The sequence below is a fragment of the Nyctereutes procyonoides genome, unplaced genomic scaffold (genome assembly GCF_905146905.1).
Source record: "Nyctereutes procyonoides isolate TBG_1078 unplaced genomic scaffold, NYPRO_anot_genome, whole genome shotgun sequence".
Lineage (NCBI taxonomy): Eukaryota > Metazoa > Chordata > Mammalia > Carnivora > Canidae > Nyctereutes > Nyctereutes procyonoides.
In genome coordinates, this window is record NW_026575126.1 from 18,405,264 (window position 1) to 18,427,328 (window position 22,065).

Consider the following 22,065-nt stretch of genomic DNA (forward strand, 5'->3'; position numbering starts at 1 on the left):
TCTGAAAATATGCATAGCATGATCTCAATCTTTTTGTACTTGTGGAGGGCTGATTTGTGACCCAGTGTGTGATCTCTTCTAGAGAATGTTTGAGGTGCACTAGAGAAGAATGTGTACTCTGTTGCTTTAGGGTAACAATTCTGGATATATCTGTTAAGTCTGTCTTGCCCAGTGTGTTCTTCAACACCATTGTTTCCTTGTTGGTTTTCTGCTTAGATGATGTGTCCATTGCCATAATTGGGATGTTAAAATCCCCTACTGTTATTGTATTATCATCAGTGAGTTTCTTTATGTATGTTATTAATTAATTTATATATCTGGGTTTTCTCACATCGGGGGCATAAATATTTCCAATTGTTAGATCTTCTTGATAGATAGACCCCTTAATTATGATAAAAAGCCTCCTTCATCTCTTGGTCTTTGTTTAAAAATCTAGTTTGTCTGCTATAAGTATGGCTACTTTGACTTTCTTTTGACATTCGTTAGCATGATAGATGGTTCCCTATCCCCTCACTTTCAACCTGCAGGTGACTTTAGTTCTAAAATGAGTCTCTTGTAGGCAGCATATAGATGGATCATGTTTTTCAATCCGTTCTGATATCTGTATCTTTTGACTGGAGCAGTTAGTGCATTTACATTCAGAGTGATTATTGAGAGATGAATTTACTGCCATTGTGTTACCTCTAGAGTTGGTGTTTCTGGTCATGTTTTCTGGTCCTTTCTAGTCTTTATTGCTTTTGGTCTTTTTTTTTCCCCCACTCAAAGCCTCCCTTTAAATTTCTTGCAGGGCTGTTTTTGTGGTCACAAACTCCTTCAGTTTTGTTTGTCTTTTTAGCAGACTCCCCACTGAATGGGAACCTGATACTATCTCCATCTAATGACCCTGAGATTGTAACCTGAGCCAAAATCAAGAGTCAGGTGGTTAACTGACTAAGCCACCCAGGGACCCAAATAAAGAGTGAGAGTGAGAGTGATAGAATATAAGCAAGGAGAGTGGCATACAGAAAGGGAGAAACAGATCCCCTGCCGAGCTGGGAGCCAGACGGGCTCAGTCTCACCTCCCTGGGATTGTGACCTGAGCTAAAGGCAGATGCTTAACCAACTGAACCATCCAGGTGCCCCCAGATAAATAGATTTTTAAAAAAATGGCTGCAAATTTATTGCCACATCTCCTATAGAGAGATAGATTCCATTTCTCCTTGCCTTGAATTTGGGCTTTCCCTATGAACTATCCCTTTTATTTTCTTAAAGATTTTATTTATTTATTCATGAGAGAGACAGAGAGAGAGGCAGAGACATAGGCAGAGGGAAAAGCAGACTCCATGCAGGGAGCCCAATGTGGGACTCAATCCTGGGACTCCAGGACCATGCCCTGGGCTGAAGGCAGGCACTAAACCCCTGAGCCACCCAGGGATCCTGCCTATGAACTATCCTGATCAATGGAATGCAACAAAAAGGGAGTTGTGTGTAAAATGGGTCTTAAGAGATTTTAAGCTTGGAATTTTGCTACTTCAAACACTGTCTTGGAAGCTAGCCACATGAGTGTGTCATTCTGTGGGGAAACCGTGTTAGACATATGTAGAGAGAGCGAGCCGTGGTGCAAGTGGATAGCTTCAAGGTACCAGTCATGTGTCTGCAGCATTTATGACCTTCCAAATTTTCCCAATTTTGGAGAAGATGAAAACAAAGTAGTAGAGTTATGTTTTTGAAAAAATTAATTGTTATTTATAGTTAAAATATGTACAAATGTATTTAAACCATAATTTTAGGAAAAAATAGTATGCTTTTATATATAATTGCAAAGAATTAAGATCATTTAGCTTTGGCACTAAAGCAAGTATAAAATTAAATGATCCCCATCAAACTTTTTGGCACCTTATCCAGCATTCCTTATACCATTTATTTACAAGCTTTGAAGGATTATAAACATGTGACACAGTTATTAAGTCCAATATAAATTGCTTCATAATATAAAATATCCTGTTTAAGTTATGCCCTTTTTGAGAATGAACAAGGAAAAGTCTTATTTAGCCCGCAGTCTATGATATAGTTTCTATGCTGGTAGTTCTTTCCACCATCTGGAGTACCCTTATTTCATTACCATGTTTTTGTTGTTGTTGTTGTTTTGTGGGGTTTGTTTTTTTTTTTCAGCTTAGAATCTAAGCAGACCATATACTAACTGTATCCAGGAGTCACATCATTGGCAATAAACTGAGCAGTGTCCATACACAAGAGAACCATACATTGTTTCCACGAGGTTAATTGTCTTTACTATTGGTGCCTTCCTCTGATGGCATCCAGCACAAGACCACTTGGCAAGCATGATGCCCATTTGAGCCCATGACTTTGGCCAAATTGTACTTGACTTTGTTCATTGTGGATATCACCCCTTTGGCCACTCCTAATACCCTCAATCCAAAATAGAAAATTGGAGGGATGGAATTGGGTTATAAGACAGTTTCCCCTGATGGAACCAACCCAGTATCACCCTAAATAAGGATAGTGATAAAAATCCTTATTACAGAATTACTGAAATGTACATTATACTAATTACAAGCTTTATAATTTTAGAACTGTACAAAAGTTTGAAACAAGAATTATGAAGTTTATTTAAGTGGTGATTGTTCCAGTTTCTATAATTTCTCAAACTTTTGTGTCTTTAGCAAAAGTGAACAAGAAAAGTTTGTTCTGATATTTAGCTCTTTAGAGTAAGATGCATGTATCATCCAATGAGACAACATTCCTCTGGAGATCCTGGATTTCATTTTGAAGGCTTCTGCGTTCAGTTTCGATTTCCCTATTGAGATTTTCAGCCTCTTCCTAAAGAATGATAAATAAAACAGGAGAGCTTAGCAGAAAGTAATGTCTATATCACTTGTGGGGGGAAACCCAAATCATTGACTTCTTTGTTTATTTTAACCTGTCAGTAAGTAACAAAAGACAGTCACAGAATTCTTCTTTTCCATTCATGTGCATTTCTCATTCTTGGCTTCTTTCATAGATAGAAAAAGGTAAATTAATTTAATAAGGTTATCATAACCAAAGAAGACTATCTAGAGCAATGAACAAGATAACAATAAAAATTGCTAGGGGATAGAAAGGTCCTGGGCTTTTATTTAACACATTTTAGTGCTTATTCTAGAACAAACACAATTCTAAACACAAATGTTCTTATTTAATTATCAAAATAACCCTATAAAATGGGCATAATTATGGTCCCCATTTTCCACAAGAGGAAACCAAGGCATAGAGGGGATAGATAGGTTGTTCAAACCATGTATTTAGTAGGAGGTAGAGCTGGGATTCATACCCAGGACATCTGACTCCAGAGTCCTTGACCTGAGCTGCAGTACTGTGCTGCCTCTCTGCCTTGTCACTGCTTCATGCCCTCATCAATACAGGGAGGAGAGATATGGTTAAAATCCTGAGATGAAATAATTGATGCATACCTGGAATCGACGTTCCAGGGCCCTCTGCTGTTGTTGCAACTGGTATTCTCTGAATATTTGTATCTGTCTTATTTGTTCCTGATAGAGCCGCTCCCTTTGCATCATCATTTGCTGTTTCTGCCTTTGAATTGTCTCCAACCTTTGTGCTACAATCTTCGCAGCCTGTGCTTTCCTATTTGCCTCTGAGGAAGAAAATGACAACCCTCTAGGATTAAGGAGCCTCTTCCTTCTGTTCCCCACTCTTGTTATTGCTACTGCCTCATAAAGAAAACTCCCTGGAACTGTCTCCCTCCCAGGAAACCATATTGCAGCTGACAGCACATGCCCTGTTCAGATTCAGCCTGAGGAACTAGAAATCATCTTTCCCATTCTTGCTCTGGTTTACAGATCACAGGTGAAGCAGATGAAATTCATTAAAATGTGTAGAAAGGTCTATCTTGCATCCCCTCCATTTTCTTCTCACCTTCTATCTCCTTTTGCCTCACTGTGAGAGCCAAGTCTATTTGTAGGATGGCATCGGTTGTAGACTGTCTGGACTGTAAATATTCCTGTAGAGCTCTTTCAGCCTAGGGACCCCAAAAACATGAAGTTAGGAGTAGGAAATGGGGATTAAGAATGTTATAAACCTTTATTTCTTTTTCATCCCTAGATCTTGTCCTTCTTGGAAGTGCTCAGCCCTGTCCTTGGTAAAACTGCCAATTAAACCTCTTCTGTGACAAGGGTGGCTGCAAAGCTCTGGGCTGGCCAATCAGAGCACCCAAGGCTACCAGATGCAGAGAATTTGGGTACAGGTGGGGAAAGACTGCAGCCTGGGTGTTTGAAAGACTGATAGGGATGCTGGGAAATATTCTCTATACTGAGACTGGGAGCACAAAAGACTAATTAAGCTTGGAGCTGTTGGTGTCATTCTCCCACCCTGTGGGTTGAGCCTGCCTGAGAATGAAATCAATAGTGAGGAAAAGAGAACAAAAAGCTGCAGTGAAAACTGGAAAAAGAAGGAAGGGGTAAAATTTATGATATTGTTTGAACTCTTGAACATAGCTATACTTGCAATAGCATTTAAACATTTTGCTTTTAGTTTATATAAGGCAGTGAATTATCATTCTTTCTTACGTTAGCTTCAATTATTGGGATCCTGTGCCATGTAACCAAGAAAGTTCCTTCATTATAATGAATGTTCATAATAGCCATAAAAGTCAGGTGATTATGGTGATATTGTTTGGTTTAATTCCACAGCTATCATTAGGTTATAAATACTCTTCCTGTACTCATTGGTTTTTTAAAGAAGCCCCTTAACAATTTCTGTGATTAATAGATAAAATTTGGAATACCTGCATTCCTTTCCTGGGCTCCTGATAATACTTTGCTTTCAACTCTTCTGTCTTCTGAACGAGGAGATGATGTCCTCCTGGCTTTGAATAAATGCCCTGCCTCACATCATTTTCCAGAGGACCAAAAATAGCCCGAAGTAAAACTGAGCAACGGAATGATGATGCCTCCATGTTCTGTTTATATAAGTCATCCTTTTTTACTTCTAGAAGAGTCTTCAGAGGGACAGAGGTCCATGGAGAAGATGTTAGCAACACTTCATAATTTCTAGAAATGGTTCTCAAAAATAATCTTTGTATTTTTTATAGAAACTAGAGGACTACAAGTAAGACTATATCCTTCCCACCAAGCCTAGAAAAATTCCAAAGATGATATACTGTAGAAAAATTACTTTGCTTTTGGGTTTGAAATTCCCTGAAACCTCTTTCTTTTGCAATTTCTGCTTCAGATGTCATCTTTAGACCACACATCTTTAGCCTCATGCTGTAATTTTAAATGCAACCTACTATTTTTCAACTTCCTGGTTTTAGTGCGACACTGGGCCTGGGATTCCCAGTGAGTATAGGGTATGCAGTAACTGGCCAGAGTGATGTAGTGTATGCTATCAAACCTGGAGACATGATCTTTTAGTAGACTCATTTGGCAATTCTGCATGCTTGATTAATAAAAAAGGAAAGTTAATGAATACTTTGTGAATATAATGCTTTAAGGAATAAGATTACTTAAAAAAATTAGTTCATGGTTGTAACATGGTAAGGTGAGTTGTGTATGTGTGAAAGTTTCAGAATCTATAGGGTCCAGGGTAGTGACACGTTTGCTTGTTTTTTTTTTTCTTTTTTCTTTTTCTTTTTTTTTCAGAATAAGTGATATCTTGATCACATAAGTGGTAATCATTATTTTCCAGTCTAGTGAGGATTGTGTTTCCCTCTTCAGTCCCCATTTTGCCTTTCATAGCAATAAAATGCAACTTTGTCTCTTATTGGTCATAAGCCTCATGAACTAGAGAAAAAAAAAAGATTATTACCTCTAATTCCTTCTGAAACTTTTGGTCCATATCCTTGAAAGAGTTCTTCATGAAGACTTCTGTGGCCTCTCTTTCACTTTCCCTATGCAAGTCCAGCAACTCATGGACAGTTTCCGTGGGCAGCTGCACCTTCTGGCTCATCTGGTGGTCATAGTGGTCAATGGCCTTTTTCACTGCTGCTGAGTTCTTGATCTGGGCCAAGGTCAAGACTGAGTTCTCCATGCAGGGCAGATCCCCACGGCTGATGGCATTAATGTACGTCAGCACGAGGCTCTTTAGATCTTCACAGAAGAGATGCTTGTGTTATTTTCAAGAAAGAGGGCATGCTCTAAACTGGGTGATTCTGTGAATGTTAATTTCACAGTGCATCGCCTGCACTTTTTCAGCTTTCTGCACACGGTGCCAGTGGCCCAAATAAGGTCCTCTGGGAAACGGTATGACCTAAAGCAAGATCTTTCTTTGGGAAAAGAAAGTATTCAAAGGGGAAAACTCAAGATGTATGTGATCATCCACATTTCATCCTTTTCTCATTGAGAAATAAGCAAATGGTTATGCAAAGTTAGGCATATTTGTTTGATTAGAATGCTATAGGCCTTTTGCCTCTTACTCTCCCCTTTTTTTCCCTCTTCCTCAGGTTTCTTTTCCCTTCAGAATGCCCTTTCATCTTTCACTTCGGTATATAAAGCTGGCATGAGCATTATCCTGTTCTGGAAAAGCAGAAAGCGAGTGTTCATTAGACCAGGTCTCCTTTATTCTTTGTTGAAACTTACCTGTTTGTCTTTCTTGTCCTTTGCATACTTTTGTTTGCACTCAACTTCCTTCTTGAATGCAGTAATAATTTACAAACTTCTGAGAGATAGAGACTCTAGTTGAAACTGGACCTAGAAGTCTGCTGGATTTCTTTTAGGGTTTTAGATAACCTGGGCCTCTGTTTAATGTTTGTATGAACTCACTTCATTTTTACAGAGAATATATATGTATTCCTCATTTCGTGTCTCTCAAAAACTGTGACATATAATTAGTATCTACTATATTGGTTGAACAAGTGATGCCAACCCATGGCATGGGTTATCTAGTTCAGTGGTGGACCATTTATGGGGATAACTTTTTTAACTTGACCTTTTTCTCAGGTTACACTTCTATTTTATCCTACTTTGGAGATATTACTTTAAAAAGCACTAGAAATATTTTTGGTACTTACTGGATTTTAATAAATATGATACACATGATTTTCTTGGTATAATTGACTACGCATTTTCAACATTGACAGTGGAAGGAGAAACTTAGGACAGTGCCCCATTCTTTGTGTTGAATTGAAGAATTCTAAAAAGGGTACTCACAGGGTCCATTGACCTTGATACCTCCTGGAAGAGTTTTAGTGTTGGAATGGTTGAAGATGTGGGAACAGAACCCTGCCACTTGTTGCATGAATTCAGGATCCAGCTCATCGTCAGGCATCGTCTCAAGCTGGGCAAGCTTCTTCCGGTGAGTGGGAGAGTCAAAGATAAAGCATTTCCTTATTGGAAAGAATTCTTTTATACATAGACGGGGCAAATTAAAGTTTTTAACACTTTCATTAGTGCCTGGGGAAAGAAAAATAGGACTCATTTAGCATAAGATTAGCATTCGAGTTAACTTATTCTCCTCAAATAAATGTGCTTCCACCTGATGTTATTTTACTACATCTTCACAGACTCTAAGCAAAAAGCTGAAAGGTAACTAATCAAGGAAAGGAAAAAAGAATTTGCTCCAAGAACAGGGGATTAATACAATTTAATATTGAGTCTATTAGTTTACTATAAACGAATATTTATTTGGTAGTTTAGCAAGGTGAGTAAATATATGAAACTATTAATTTAACCACCTACACATGAGATATAATTTCTCTTAGTACTCTTCTCTCTTTTAAAACTCAAGTCCAGCTACCTTGCTTTAGCCTTAGGGAATTCTCCAAGTATTCATCTGCTGTGATGTCTTGCCCATCTATTTCCAGGGTTAGAAAGAAATCTCTCAGAGTCCACACAAAGTCTGGACAGAAGCTCTGAAGGTTAGTTGCATCTTCAACCCCTTCAAGATCAGGTGAGGATACTTTCCTGAGCAGGTTCGACAGTTCTGTAACATAGCTGGGATGCAGTTAAGGAAAACTGATGGAAATAGGACTTCATCTAAGCCCATATATATTTAATTCCATGTCTCCCTATACATTTATTTTCCCTTTGGGTCTTAACTCCTCATTTGATCTATAAATTTAAGGACTCTCTTTCGTACCTTTAGTACTTTATATTTTTTCATTTTCGTGCTTGATTCACAAACTCACAAACACAGCTGGTAAATAGAGTTCTCTCTGGCTCCAGTGCCATCTTGGACCACATAAGGATACTGCAATAGGTCAATAGCCTTCTGATCAATTTTGTTCATAGTATTGTATACAAAGGTACTACTCAATAGTATTGCCAATGCAAAGATCTGGGCATCATTGTTCTTGTCACCCTAAAAGAACAAATTTAAGTCATGTCTCATGGTATTCTTAGATGACCAATCATTAAAAATAGGCCCTTGACTTACGTTAAGCAAGATAAACAAAAATGATTATGAGAAACATTACTATTCAAAGTTCTGTTAACATTGATAAATTTATATAGAATCATATACTGTTAACTCACCAGTTTTTCTTTTTTAAACTATTTTATTATTATTTTAATTTAAATTTAATAGTTAATATACAGGACAATATTGGTTTTGGAATAGAATTCAGTGATTCATCACTTACATAAACATCTTAATACCCATCATCTGTCTAGCCCATCTCCCATCCACCTCCCTCCACCAACCCTTAGTTTGTTCTCTATCATTAAGATTCTCTTATGGCTTGTTTCTTTCTCTCTCTTTTTTCTTTTCCCCTTCCCACGTGTTAATTTGTTCTCTTTCTTAAATTCCATATATGAGTGAGATCATATGGTATTTATCTTTCTCTGACTTCTTTCATTTAGCATAATACAGTCTAGCTCCATCAATGTCATTGCAAATGGCAAGACTTCACTCATTTTGATGGTTGAGAAACACTCCATTGTGTGTGTGTGTATGTATATATGTGTGTGTGTGTATGTATATATGCCATACCTTCTTTTTTAAAGAAATTTATTTATTCATGAGAGACATAGAGAGGCAGAGACATAGGCAGAGGGAGAAGCAGGCTGCCTGTGGGGAGCCCGACAGGGGACTTTATCCTAGGACCCTGGGATCACACCCTGAGCCAAAGGCAGATGCTCAACCACTGAGCCACCCAGGCATTCCTATACCACATCTTCTTTAACCATTCATTGGTTGCCATTTGGGCTCTCTCCATAGTTTGGCTATGGTTGATAATGTTGCTATAAACATCAGGGTGCATGTATCCCTTTGAATCTATATTTTTGTATCCTTTGGATAAATACCTAGTGATGCAATTGCTGAATCATAGAGTACCTCTATTTTTAACACTTTGAGGAACCTCCATACTGTTCTCCAGAGTGGCTGCACCAGTTTGCATTCGCCTCAACAGTGCAAGAGGGTTCCCCTTTCTCTACATCCTTACCAACACCTATTGTTTCTTGTGCTGTTAATTTTAGCCATTCTGACAGGTGTGAGATTATATCTCATCATGGTTTGGATTTGTTTTTCCCTAATGATGAGTGATGATGAGCATCTTTTCATGTGTCTGTTAGCGACCTAAATGTCTTTTTGGAAAAGTATCTGTTCATGGCTTCTGCCCATTTCTTAACTGGGTTATTTGTGTTTGAAATGTTGAATTTGGTAAGTTTGTTGTAGATCTTAGATATTAATCCTTTATCAGATACCTTGTTTGCAGATATCATCTCCCATTCAGAAAGCTATCTTTTAGTTTTGTTGATTGTTTCCTTCAGTGTGCAGAAGCTTTTTATCTTGACAAAGTCCCAATAATGCATTTTTGCTTTTGTTTCCCTTGTTTCTGGTAATGTGTCTAGTAAGAAATTGATATGGCCAAGATCAAGGAGGTTTCTGCCTATGTTCTCCTCTTGAATTTTGATGGTTTCCTGTCTCATATTAAGATGTTTCATCCATTTTCAACAACTCATTTTTGTGTATGGTATAAGTAAATGGCCTAGTTTCATTTTTCTACATGTTGCTGCCCAGTTTTCCCAATACCATCTGTTGAAGAGACTTTTTTCCATTGGCTATTCTTTTCTGCTTTGTTGAAGATTAGTTTATCATATAGTTGTGGCCCATTTCTAGGATCTCTCTTCTGTTTCATTGATTTCTGTGTCTGTTTTTGTGCTAATACCATATTGTCTTGATAATTGTAGCTTTGAAGTAGCTTGAAATCTGGAATCATGATGCCTCCAGTTTTTTTCTTTTTTTGGGATTGCTTTGGCTATTTGGAGTCTTTTGTAGTTCCATATAAATTTTAGGATTGTTTCTTCTAGCTCAATGAAGAATGCTGGTAGTATTTCAATGGGAATTGCATTAAATGTATAGATTGCAACAAACAATGTTGTTCTAATCCATGAATATGGAATGCTTTTTCCATTTCTTTATGTCCTCTTCAATTTCTCTCATAAGTGGTCTATGATTTTCAGAGTACAGATCTTTTGGTTCTTTAGTTAGATTTATTCCTAAGCATCTTATTGTTTTTGATGCAATGGCAAAGCAGATTGATTCTTTGGTTTCCTTTTTCTACTTCTTTTCTACTTTTTCTACTTCTTTGTTATTGGTGCATAGAAATGCAACCTATTTCTGCACATTGATTTCAGATCCTGCTACTTTGCTGAGCTCATGGATGACTTCTAGCAATTTTTTGGTGCAGTCCTTCAGGGTTCCTACAGAGTATCAGATTGTCTGCAAATAGAGAAAGTTTGACTTCTTCCTTGCTGATTCAGATGCCTTTTATTTCTTTGTGTTTTCTAATTGCTGAGGCTAAGACTTCCGGTACTCTGTTAAATAGTGATGGTGAGAGTAGACATCCTTGTCTTATTCCTGACCACAGGGGAAAGGTTCTTAGCTTTTCCCCACTGAGGATGATATTAGCTGTGGGTCTTTCATATATGGCTCTTATGATGTTGAGGTATGTTCTCTCTATCCCTGCTCTGTTGAGGGTTTTTATCAAGCATGGATGCTATATTTTGTCAGATGCTTTTTCTGCATCTATTGAGAGGATCATATGTTTCCTATCCTCTCTTTTATTAATGTGGTGTATCATGTTGATTGATTTGGGAATAACGAACCAGCCCTGTAGCCGGGGAATACATCCCACTTGATCATGGTGAATAACTCTTTTAATATACTGTTGGATTCCATTGGCTAGTATTTTTTTGAGAATTTGTACATCCGTGTTCATCAGGGATATTTGGCCTGTAATTCCCCTTTTTAGTGGGGTCTTTGTCTGGTTTTGGAACTAAAGTAATGCTGGCTTCATAGAATGAATTTGGAAGTTTTCCTTCCATTTCCACCTTTATGGAATGTTTTGGGAAGAATAGGTATTAACTCTTCTTTAAATGTCTGTGGAGTTCCCCTGGGAAATCATCCAGCCCAGGACTTTTGTTTGTTGGGAGGTTGTTGATTACTGATTCAATTTCTTTGCTGGTTATGGGTCTGTTCAAATTTTCTATTTCTTTCTGTTTCAGTTTTGGTAGTTTGTAAGTTTCTAGGAATTTGTCCATTTCTTCCAGATTGCCCGGTTTGTTGGCCTGTGATTTTTCATAGTATTCTCTCATAATTGTCTATATTTCTGTGGTGCTGGTTGTGATCTCTCCCCTATCATTTGTGATTTTATCTATTTGGGTCTTTTCTCTCTCTCTCTCTCTTTGGATAAGTCTTAGAGTGGATTATCAATTTCATTAATTCTTCTGAAGAACCAGCTCTTAGTTTCATTAATCTGTTCTCCTAGTGTTTTCTATCCATTGATTTCTGCTCTCATCTTTAGTATTTCTGTTCTTCTGCTGGCCTTAGGCTTTATTTGCTGTTCCTTTTCTAGTCCTTTGGGTGTAAGGTTAGGTTGTATATTTGAGACTCTTCTTGCTTCTTGAGGTAGGCCTGTGCTGTAACATATTTCCCTCTTAAGCGTGCCTTTGCTGCATCCCAAAGGTTTTGGGCTCTTGTGCTCTCTTTTTCAATTTTTCCTATATATATTTTAAATTCTTCTTTAATTTCCTTATTAACCCATTCATTCTTTAGTAGGATGTTCTTTAACCTGCATGTATTTGAGGTCTTGCCAAATTTTTTCCTGTGGTTGGCTTCTAGTTTCCTAGCATTGTGGTCTGAAAATATGCATGGCATGATCTCAATCGTTTTGTACTTGTGGAGGGCTGATTTGTGACCCAGTGTGTGATCTCCTCTAGAGAATGTTTGAGGTGCACTAGAGAAGAGTGTGTACTCTGTTGCTTTAAGGTAACAATTCTGGATATATCTGTTAAGTCTGTCTTGCCCAGTGTGTTCTTCAACACCATTGTTTCCTTGTTGGTTTTCTGCTTAGATGATGTGTCCCTTGCTGTAATTGGGATGTTAAAGTCCCTTACCGTTATTATATTATCATCAGTGAGTTTCTTTATGTATGTTATTAATTAATTTATATATCTGGGTTTTCTCACATCGGGGGCATAAATATTTCCAATTGTTAGATCTTCTTGATAGATAGACCCCTTAATTATGATAAAAAGCCTCCTTCATCTCTTGCTCTTTGTTTAAAAATCTAGGTCTGCTATAAGTATGGCTACTTTTTCTTTTGACATCTGTTAGCATGGTAGATGGTTCTCTATCCCTTCACTTTCAATTTTTTAAAAAATATTTTATTTATTCATGAGAGAGATGGAAAGAGAAAAAGAGAGAGAGAGAGAGAGAGAGAGAGAGGCAGATACACAAGCAGAGGGAGAAGCAGGCTGCATGCAGGGAGCCCGATGTGGGACTCAATCCTGGGTCTCCCGGATCACGCCCTGGGCCGAAAGCAGGTGCCAAACCACTGAGTCACCCAGGGATCTCAGTCCCTTCACTTTCAACCTGTAGGTGACTTTAGGTCTAAAATGAGTCTCTTGTAGGTACCATATAGATGGATCATATTTTTCAATCCATTCTGATACATTATGTCTTTTGACTGGAGCAGTTTTTACATTTACATTCAGAGTGATTATTGAGAGAATGAATTCAGAGCGTATATCTCTGCCATTCTCTTTGTGGCTCTCATGAATAAATAAAATCTTTTAAAAAAATTCTTGCAGGACTGGCCATGAACCCCTTTATTTTTTGTCTGGAAAACTCTTTCTCCTCTTTTGACTAAGAGCTTGCTGGATGAAGAATGCTTTGCTGCATATTTTTTCCCATTCAACATGTTGAATAATTCCTTTCACTCCTTTCTGGCCTGCCAAGTCTCTCTGGATGGATCTGCTGAGAACCTGATCTGTCTTCCCTTGTAGGTTAAGGACTTTTTTTCCCTTGTTGCTTTCAGGATTCTTTCCTTGTCTGTGTACTTTGTGAATTTGACTGTGTTATGCCTTTCTGATGGTGGGCTTTTATTGAATTTAATGGGAGTTCTCTGTGCTTCTTGGATTTTGATGTCTGTGCCCTTCCCCAGATTTGGGAAGTTTTCAGCTAGAATTTATTCAAATAAACCTTCTGCCCCTTTATATCTCTCTTTATCTCCTGGGACTCCTATGATAGGAATGTTACTACATTTTACTAAGTTGCTGAGTTCCCTACATCTACTTTCACGGTCCATTACTTTCTTTCCCTCTTCTTTTTGGCTTCATTATTTTCTATAATTTTATCTTCTATATCGCTGATTCATTCATCTGCTTCATCCATCCTCATTTTTATGGCCTTCATTTGTGTTTACATCTTAGTTATAATATTTTAAATTTTTGTGTGACAAGATTTTAGTTCTTTTATCTTTATAATGAAGGATCCTCTAGTGTTTTCTATGCTTTTTTCAAGCCCAGCTAGTATCCTTATAGTTGTTGTTTTAAATTCTAGTTAAGATATAATTTACTTAATTCTACATTGATGAAATCCCTGGCAGTGAGTTCCACCTCATGTTCTTTCTTTTGGAGTGAATTCCTCTGTCTCGTCATTTTTCCCAGAAAAGAAAATAAGAAAGAGAGAAAAGGAACAACACCAGCAACTAAAAACATACAAAACCAAAAACAGAAACACAAAGCAAGAAAACCAAAAACCCACTAGACCCTGGGTGTGTTTTGATCTGTTTGTTAAAAGAATCTAGATCATAAAATTTAAAAAATAAGGTAAGATAAAATGAAAGAAAAAAATCAAAAACATGTATGAAAAGTATTAAAAATTAAAGTTAATAGTAAAAATTAATAAAAGATTTGGAAATATAGGAAATTAAATGAAAAAATAATATATTTAAAAGAAATAAAGAATAAAAGTAAACAGGAAGCTCAGTCCTGTTTCTCCTAGAACTGAAGCTTTGCAGCACTCTATGATCAATAAATTTGTTACAAGCTAGTTGTCTGTGCTGGTCTTCTGGGGGAGGGACCTGCTGCGCTGATTCTCAGGCTGATACGTTTCTGTGGAAATACTTCTCCAGGGGCATGGGGGTGGGGCTTGGCGTAAGCAGCTCTGGCCTTCAATAGGTGGCACCGTTTGCTCCCTGAAGACTTTCTGCACTTCCAAAGGCTTTTCTACTTGTATATGTGCAGTTTTTGTTCTCTCAGACTTCTGATTGACTTCTTGGGTGTTCAGACTAATTTAATAACTATCTGGCCGTGTTTGAGGGATAAGACAAGCTTAGGGTCCTCCTACTTCCCTGCCTTCTTAACTCCTCCTCCCTCACCAGTTTTTCTTATAACTAGTTAGGTATTTGGAATGGATAGTCAAAGTTAGTGGAGGTAACCAGAGTACTTAAAATCAATATTTTCATCAAAAACACAAAAAACAATAATTGTTGGTAAGGATGTGGAGAAAAAGGAACACTTGTGCACTTTGGTGGAAATGCAAACTGTTGCAGCCACTGTGGAAAACAGGGTGGAGTTTCCTCAGAAAATTAAAAATAGAACTGCCGTATGATCCAGTGATTCCACTACTGGGAATTTACCCAAAGAGTACAAAAACACTAATTCAAAAAGATGCATGCATCCCTATGTTTATTGCAACATTATTTACAATAGCCAAAATATGGAAGCAACCCAATTGATGAATGGATGAAGAAAAAAAAAATACACACACACACACACACACACACACGAATATTACTCATTCATAGAAAAATGAGTTCTTGCCATTTGCAACAACATGGATCTAGAGGGTATAATGCAAAATGAAACAAGTCAGATAGAGAAAGACAGATACCCTGTGATTTTACTCATATGTGGAATTTAAGAGACAAAACAAACAAAAATTAAAATTAAAAAATTTTGGTCTCTTAACTATAGAGACCAAACTGATTATGGGGAGGGTGGATGGATGAAATAGGTGAAGGGGATTAAGAGTACATTTACAGTGACAAGCACTGAATAATGTGTAGAATTGTTGAATTGCTATATGATACCCTGAAAATGATATAACACTGTACATTAATTATACTGGAATTAAATAAAGGGAATAAAGGGAAAAATCAAGATCTTCAATTGTGTAAAACAAATTTGGCCTATACACATAATACATATATTTACTTTATTGACTAGTTATTATACACAGGACAATTCACATTACTGATTTTGTCTAATACTCAAAACAGTGCCATGAGATATGCTTATAACTACTGTTTTCATGTTACAGATGAAGAAACTAAAGCACAAAATGAGTTAACCATCTTGACTTTGTGGCAAACCAAAAAGCAAAATGGAAACAAAAAACAAGAGAAGTGGGGATCCCTGGGTGGCTCAGCAGTTTGGTGCCTGCCTTTGGCCCAGGGCGTGATCCTGGAGTCCTGGGATAGAGTCCCACATCAGGCTCCCTGCAGGGAGGGAGTGGCCTCCCTGCCTGTGTCTCTGCCTCTCTCTCTCTCTCTCTCTCTCTCTCTCTACCCCATCTCTCATGAATAAATAAAATCTTTAAAAAAAAAAGAGAGAGAACTGAAAGGGAAAATTTCCATTGTATGCTAGAGCCAACTCATACCAGCTTACAGGAGCTGACTGTACACATCTCTTCTGAACCCAGAGTTTAGTGACTTCACTTTGGAAGCTTGGAATCAGCTTTAATGAGAATATTTAAAAAACTGGCAAGTGTTACAAATCAAATCTTTCCCCTAACTCCCACACAGTTAGCTGGTTGTTAAATATCAATATAAAAGTGGAAAAAGCCCACATGTCTACTGTCCAAATGCTAAGTTGGATAAGGCCAAAAGGGAAGTAAAAGATTTGAGGAGATTTGCATGTCAAGGTCAGAGAGCTACAAGTGCCAGGGCCTTATTTTAACCCAAGGTCCTCTGACCCAGAACTCACTACTAATTACTCTTTTCTGCAGGATCAGACTCGTGACAGTGCTTTGATTTGTACCATCTTTTCTGGATTTCAGTTAACTGCCTAGCTCTATGTTAGTGTCTTGTTCCAGTCATGATTCTGGCTTATAAATATATTTTTCTCATCTCAGATTTCCAAATTTCAACTATGAAAAATAGAAAGGGGGGAAAAGTTATACTCTATCAAGTAGAAGTACAAATTTAGAAAAACAAAAAACCTCCCTTCGTAAAGAATGTTCAGAGGAATCTAAAGGTATTTTTGTTCCTTACCTTCTCTACATCTCCTAGACCCTCCGTGTCAAGAAGAACTAGAGTGTGGTTCGGCTTTTTGGGATGAGGCACACACCACATCCAGATACCCTTGGTGTGAGACTGCACTGTGGATCCAATAGAGAAGCCTGCAAGGGGGAAGGGAGAGGTAGTAACAGAGGAGGGGATCTGGAAGTTAGACACCTTCTTGACAACTGAGCTAGGGTTTAAGGGATGTAAGATGAAGACACATCAAAAAGTATAACCAGTACTGATCTGAATTAGAATAGAGGATTGGAAAAATGAGAGTCTCAAATACCAGAGTTTAGAAGTTTGATATTTTTCCTTTTTACAAGAATGTCACACTACTAAACATTTAATAGTTTGTAATTACATATATAGAAATTATTTTATTGATGTTTTACTCCTTATGATTGGAAAATATGCTTTTTCCAGGGAGAAACTAAGAGAGGAAAAGGAGGTGACGTGTCATGAATAGACCTCTGCCTTTGTTTCCAAAAGATAATTAGCCACCTGTGGCCCAAACATTAACTTTCAGTATTCCTCCCAGGCTCTAACTTTCTCTCCATGCCTCACTGCACTCAGTGCTGGCAGTGTGGGTGAGCAGAAGGGACTGAGCAGAGCTTTGTTGGTGCCACTCACCCTTGTTCTTCCCAGCCAGCTTGTTCATCAGGTAGGATTTGCCTGTTCGGTAGAGGCCCACAATAGCCACCACCACAAGAGGATTCCTAGTGGCTGACAGGATCTCCAAAGCTTCCTGATTAGCCAGAAGTTGCCCTCCATTGTTCTCAATGAGGCACACTGGGGCTGGCATGTAGATCTTTGGCGTCATGTCTAGGGTGTGACTTTGTCTGCAAGGGAAGAGATGAGATAGGTTGAAATTTCTAGTCTTATAGAAGAAAAAGTCATTTTGCTTTCTGGACTTGGGGACATATTACTTTCCAACATTCCCTAAATTCTTGAAGAAATTTTGAAAAATGGAGAGCAAAGATGGTCATAGTAAAATAAGCTCTACGCCCTATTATAGGCTACCCCACTGGTCTTTAAATATTTGTTGGGCATAAGGAAATCGATTTCCTGAGTTTTACCTACTGCTAATTTAAAATCTGACTCTCTTTGGTTTTTGGCTTGCTTGTAATCTCTAGTTTTTACCTCCCTAAATCCTCAGACTGAATCTTTATAAACATTATTTGTTATATTACACTTCTTGCTTTTACCCTTTATCAACTTGCTTCTGTCTCATGTAGGGCTATGTCCAGTCAAACTGTATTATACTAAATCCCACCAGGTCATTATGTAGCATAATCTAACAAATCATAATTTTTTACTTTAAAAAAAAACAAATTTATTTCTTTTTATTCCTTTTTTTTTAAAGAGAAAGAGAGAGAGAGAGCACAAACCAGGGAGGGGCAGAGGGAGAGGGAGAAAGAGAGTCTCAAGCAGGCTCTACACCTAGCATGGAGCTGGATGTGGGGTTTGATCTCATGACCCTGAGATCATGACCAGAGCTGAAACCAAGAGTTGGGATGCTTAACCAACTGAGTCACCCAAGTGCCCCTTATACCTACTTTTAAGGAATTTTTTTGTATAGGTATAGTAGTGCTTTCTTCAGTCAAAACTTCAGTGCATGATTGTTTTATGAACGAGGGAGCGAGTGAAAATGCCTTCTTAAATAATACTTGACTATTGACTTCTGAGCATCAATTCCTATAGAGTTCCTGATAAAGCATTTTTAGGCTGAGACTCAAGCAAGTGTTTGCTTTTCTGCCTTATGAAGAGCAACTTTCTTCCATTTTAGGAGTGATTATTTACTACAGAAGCTAAAAATCCAACATCTGCTTGAATTTTTCTTTCATTAAAAACTTACAATGAAGAGTTATGGATTCCTTTATTAGCCAGCAATAAAAACTGTTTTTTAAAAATTATAAAAACCCGGGATCCCTGGGTGGTGCAGCGGTTTGGCGCCTGCCTTTGGCCCAGGGTGCGATCCTGGAGACCCGGGATCGAGTCCCACGTCGGGCTCCTGGTGCATGGAGCCTGCTTCTCCCTCTGCCTGTGTCTCTGCCTCTCTCTCTCTCTGTGTGTGTGTGTGTGTGACTATCATAAATAAATAAAAATTAAAAAAAAAATTATAAAAACCCATTCTTCCCTCTTCCTCATAGCTAATGCATTGGAGATTATTCAGGTGACAAATGAAAACAAACTGCTTAAGAGCAGTTCATAAATGATCCTTTGCAAAGGATGGCACAAATGGCACAGCACCATGGACATGGGAGCCAGGAAATGCCCAGGCCAACCTGAACCCACAGAGAGATTCCATGATTTTACAGACTCAAATGCTAATTCTCTTTCCATTCTAATGCATCTCTATTGCAGTATCAGTTCCATACATTTGTAGATTTCTGGTTGCTTGATTTGTATAAAGCAGGGGTCATAATCATTTTTAGATTACAAAGGTACGGGGAACTGGCAGTGATGATCTACAATTAGCTAGAAAAACAACATACACAATCCAAATCTATTTGCAGATATTGGAGGCTTACAAACTCTTGTACTTTGGGATGATGTCATTAACAGGAGGAACTAATCGGTCTGAATTTTCAGACCTCCTAAGGAATAACATTTATGTTAATAGAAGTATTTATGTTAATATGTGTATTTATGTTAATAGAAGTATTTTACGCATTGCCCCCAAATGTTATCTAGGTGACATCTTTAATTCTTTTCGGAGAGCCCAATCTTGAAAACATCTTTGCAGTTGTGATATGAACACACCCACATATAACTAACTGTTGCTCTGCCATTCTCAGCTCAGTTTATAGGTATAAGCTCTAAGGGGCAAACAAAATTGCCAGACAGTATTGATGGGCCAAGTTGGGCAACTGGAATTAAATGATTCATAATAGTAGAGACAATAGAATAGAAACAGAATCCAGCACAAAAAGCCTTAAGGAATGAGTGTGTTCCAGGAAATCAAAATTAATTAATCCAGGGTTATTTTTTAAAAAAAGATTTTATTTATTAGAGAGAGAGAGAGAGAAAGAGAATGAGCAGTGGGAAGGGGCAGAAGGAGAGAGAGAGAGAGAGAGAAACAGTCCCTGTTGAGCAAGAAGCTTGATGTGGGGCTCGTTCTGAGAAGCTGGAGATCATGACCTGAGCCAAAGACAGATGCTTAACCAACTGAGCCACCCTGGCACCTCAATCCAGTGCTATTTCTAAAGGAAGAAACCCACCTTAAAAAAAATAAGACTATGACTAAAAGTATATAGCTGCTTTCAATGACCCTCTGCACTGTTCATTCTGAGTTTCAATTTTTTTCTTTTTCTGTTTTTAACAATGTTAGCAAGCTACTTACATCTCATTCATTGCTCTTTCTCATAAAAATTATTCAGTCGCAGTTCTTCAGACTATCAGACTGCAGTTTGAAATAACTTAATTAGGTTTTATCAAAAAGAAAGGATCTCAAGGTGGCAAAGGAAGAAAAACAGTGTTAGGACATTTCAGGCTGTCAGTTTATTCCTCCACACATGCTTGTGTCTGATTCAGCAGTAACCAAATGTATCTGGGGCTCAGTTAATTCTGGGGATCCCTGGGTGGCTCAGCGATTTGGTGCCGCCTTCGGCCCAGGGCGCGATCCTGGAGACCCAGGATCGAGTCCCACATCAGGCTCCCTGCATGGAGCCTGCTTCTCCCTCTGCCTGTGTCTCTGCCTCTCTCTCTCTCTCTCTCTCTCTCTCTCTCTCTCTGTCTTTCTCTGTGTGTGTTTGTGTCTCTCATGAATAAATGAATAAAATATTTTTTAAAAATTAAAAGAAAAATTCTGCTACCTGTCTTGTAACATCACAATTTAGTCTTTAAAGGTGTCTAATGTCCACATCAGGCTTGGCTGCATCCTATCCTGGATAGAAAGTTTTAAAAACATTCTGACCCTTGTAAATCTTTTCCACTCCTGCCCTAGTCTTACCTTATATAACTGCAAGATCAGTAGCAGAGATCCTTCAGAGCTGGTAAGAAAGCTGCTTCCCTGAGAAGGTGCTAAGAGCTCTTTGTCCTTCTTAAGTGTGTTGATTTCTGATATCTTTGCTTTTCACAATTCTGGGAATTTCTTACTACCACCCCCTCCCCCAGACCATCAGAGAGCAAAGGATTAGAATATGAAATACCAACCAAAAGTAGAAAGAGTCTTCAAAACCTCATACATATAGAAACTGAAACCACAAGACAATCTCAGGGACTAGTCACTTCAACAGTAATTTCCTGAGTATTTCCTGGTGAATGGGCTGGATGTTGGGCCTGAATTATTAGAAACTGCATGTTGTTAGTGGAAGAGACTGTTTTTGCAATTTTTGAGATTGCTTCTTTGAGATTGAGATCAGTTGTGGGTTTTTTTTTTTTTCCTACTGTAAGCCTGGTCCTCAGAGCTGTGAGGAACCATAATAGGTCTACAGTCATAGTGAATATAACCCCAAAGTATGCCTGAGTTTTGTGAATGTGCCTTTTCTGTTTATTTTTAAGGAAGCCCTCCTCCTCTGCCTCTGCCTCCTCTCCCCCCCCCCTTCTTCTAAGATTTATTCATTTATTTTATAAGGAGAGCACACAGCAGCTGGGGAGGGGCAAAGGGAGAGGGAGAGAGAGAATCCAAGCAGACTCCCTCTGGAGCACAGAGCCAGATATGAGGGCTCGATCCCAAGATCTAACCTGAGCCAAATTCAAGAGTTGGTGCTCAATCAACTGGGTCACTTAGGTGCCTTAGGACACAGCCATTCTACAACACACAAAATAAATTGCTGTATAATTTCAGTGAAAGAAAATTAACTTCCTAAGGAGATAAATGCTGACAAGGTTTAAATAACTTGAAAAATGATCAGTCATTACTGGGTCGATAGTTTTTTGTAAGTGTATCTTTCACAAGTCAGGCAAATACTCAAACCAAACCCTTTGAATACCTACTATATACTGCAGCATTTAAAGACAAGCAAAAAACAAACAAGCACATCATAATCTCTATAAGGATAGTTAAGTCTAGATAAATACAATCTACTGCTTCCCCCATCTCCCTAAATCTGTTTTCCCAAGCATGTAAATATTTTGGGGGTTTGTCTTCCTTATTTTCAACCATTGTCTAATAGTATTGGCACATTTTTCAGAGCTTCATGACTTAGCTTTAGCTACAACTGTCAACTGCCCAAAATATTAATAATAAAAAGTACTCTAAGGTCTTTTTCTTATTATTAAGATATTATCAACATATAACATTGTATTAGTTTTAAGTGTACAACATAATGATTTGATATATGTGTATATCCTGAAATGATTACCACAGTGGGTTTAGTTAACATCTATCACCACACATTGTTACAGATTTTGTTTTCTTATAATGAGAACTTTTAAGATCTACTCTCATAGCAGGGTACAGTACAGTATTGCTAACTCTAATCACAATGTTTATTTATCTCGTAACTGAAAGCTTACACCTTTTGACCATCTTCACACATTTCTTCTCTTGCTTCTCTCACATTCTTCCTTTGTGACTTGATTTTTTTAAATATTTTATTTTTTTTATTCGAGAA

At 37.9% G+C, this 22,065-nt stretch overlaps 1 protein-coding gene across 1 annotated transcript; it reads right to left on the reverse strand.

Moving 5' to 3' along the window:
- Positions 1–1,860: 1,860 nt before the first annotated feature.
- On the reverse strand, positions 1,861–20,540 carry GBP5 (guanylate binding protein 5). The gene is made up of 11 exons (XM_055341375.1): positions 20,460–20,540; positions 17,138–17,346; positions 16,496–16,623; positions 8,183–8,292; positions 7,729–7,925; positions 7,143–7,385; positions 5,803–6,083; positions 4,781–4,993; positions 3,913–4,015; positions 3,450–3,631; positions 1,861–2,820 (listed from the first exon to the last, which is right to left on the reverse strand). The coding sequence occupies exons 2-11, from the start codon at positions 17,325–17,327 to the stop codon at positions 2,704–2,706; spliced, it is 1,764 nt and encodes a 587-aa protein (XP_055197350.1). The 5' UTR covers positions 17,328–17,346; positions 20,460–20,540; the 3' UTR covers positions 1,861–2,703.
- Positions 20,541–22,065: the final 1,525 nt, after the last annotated feature.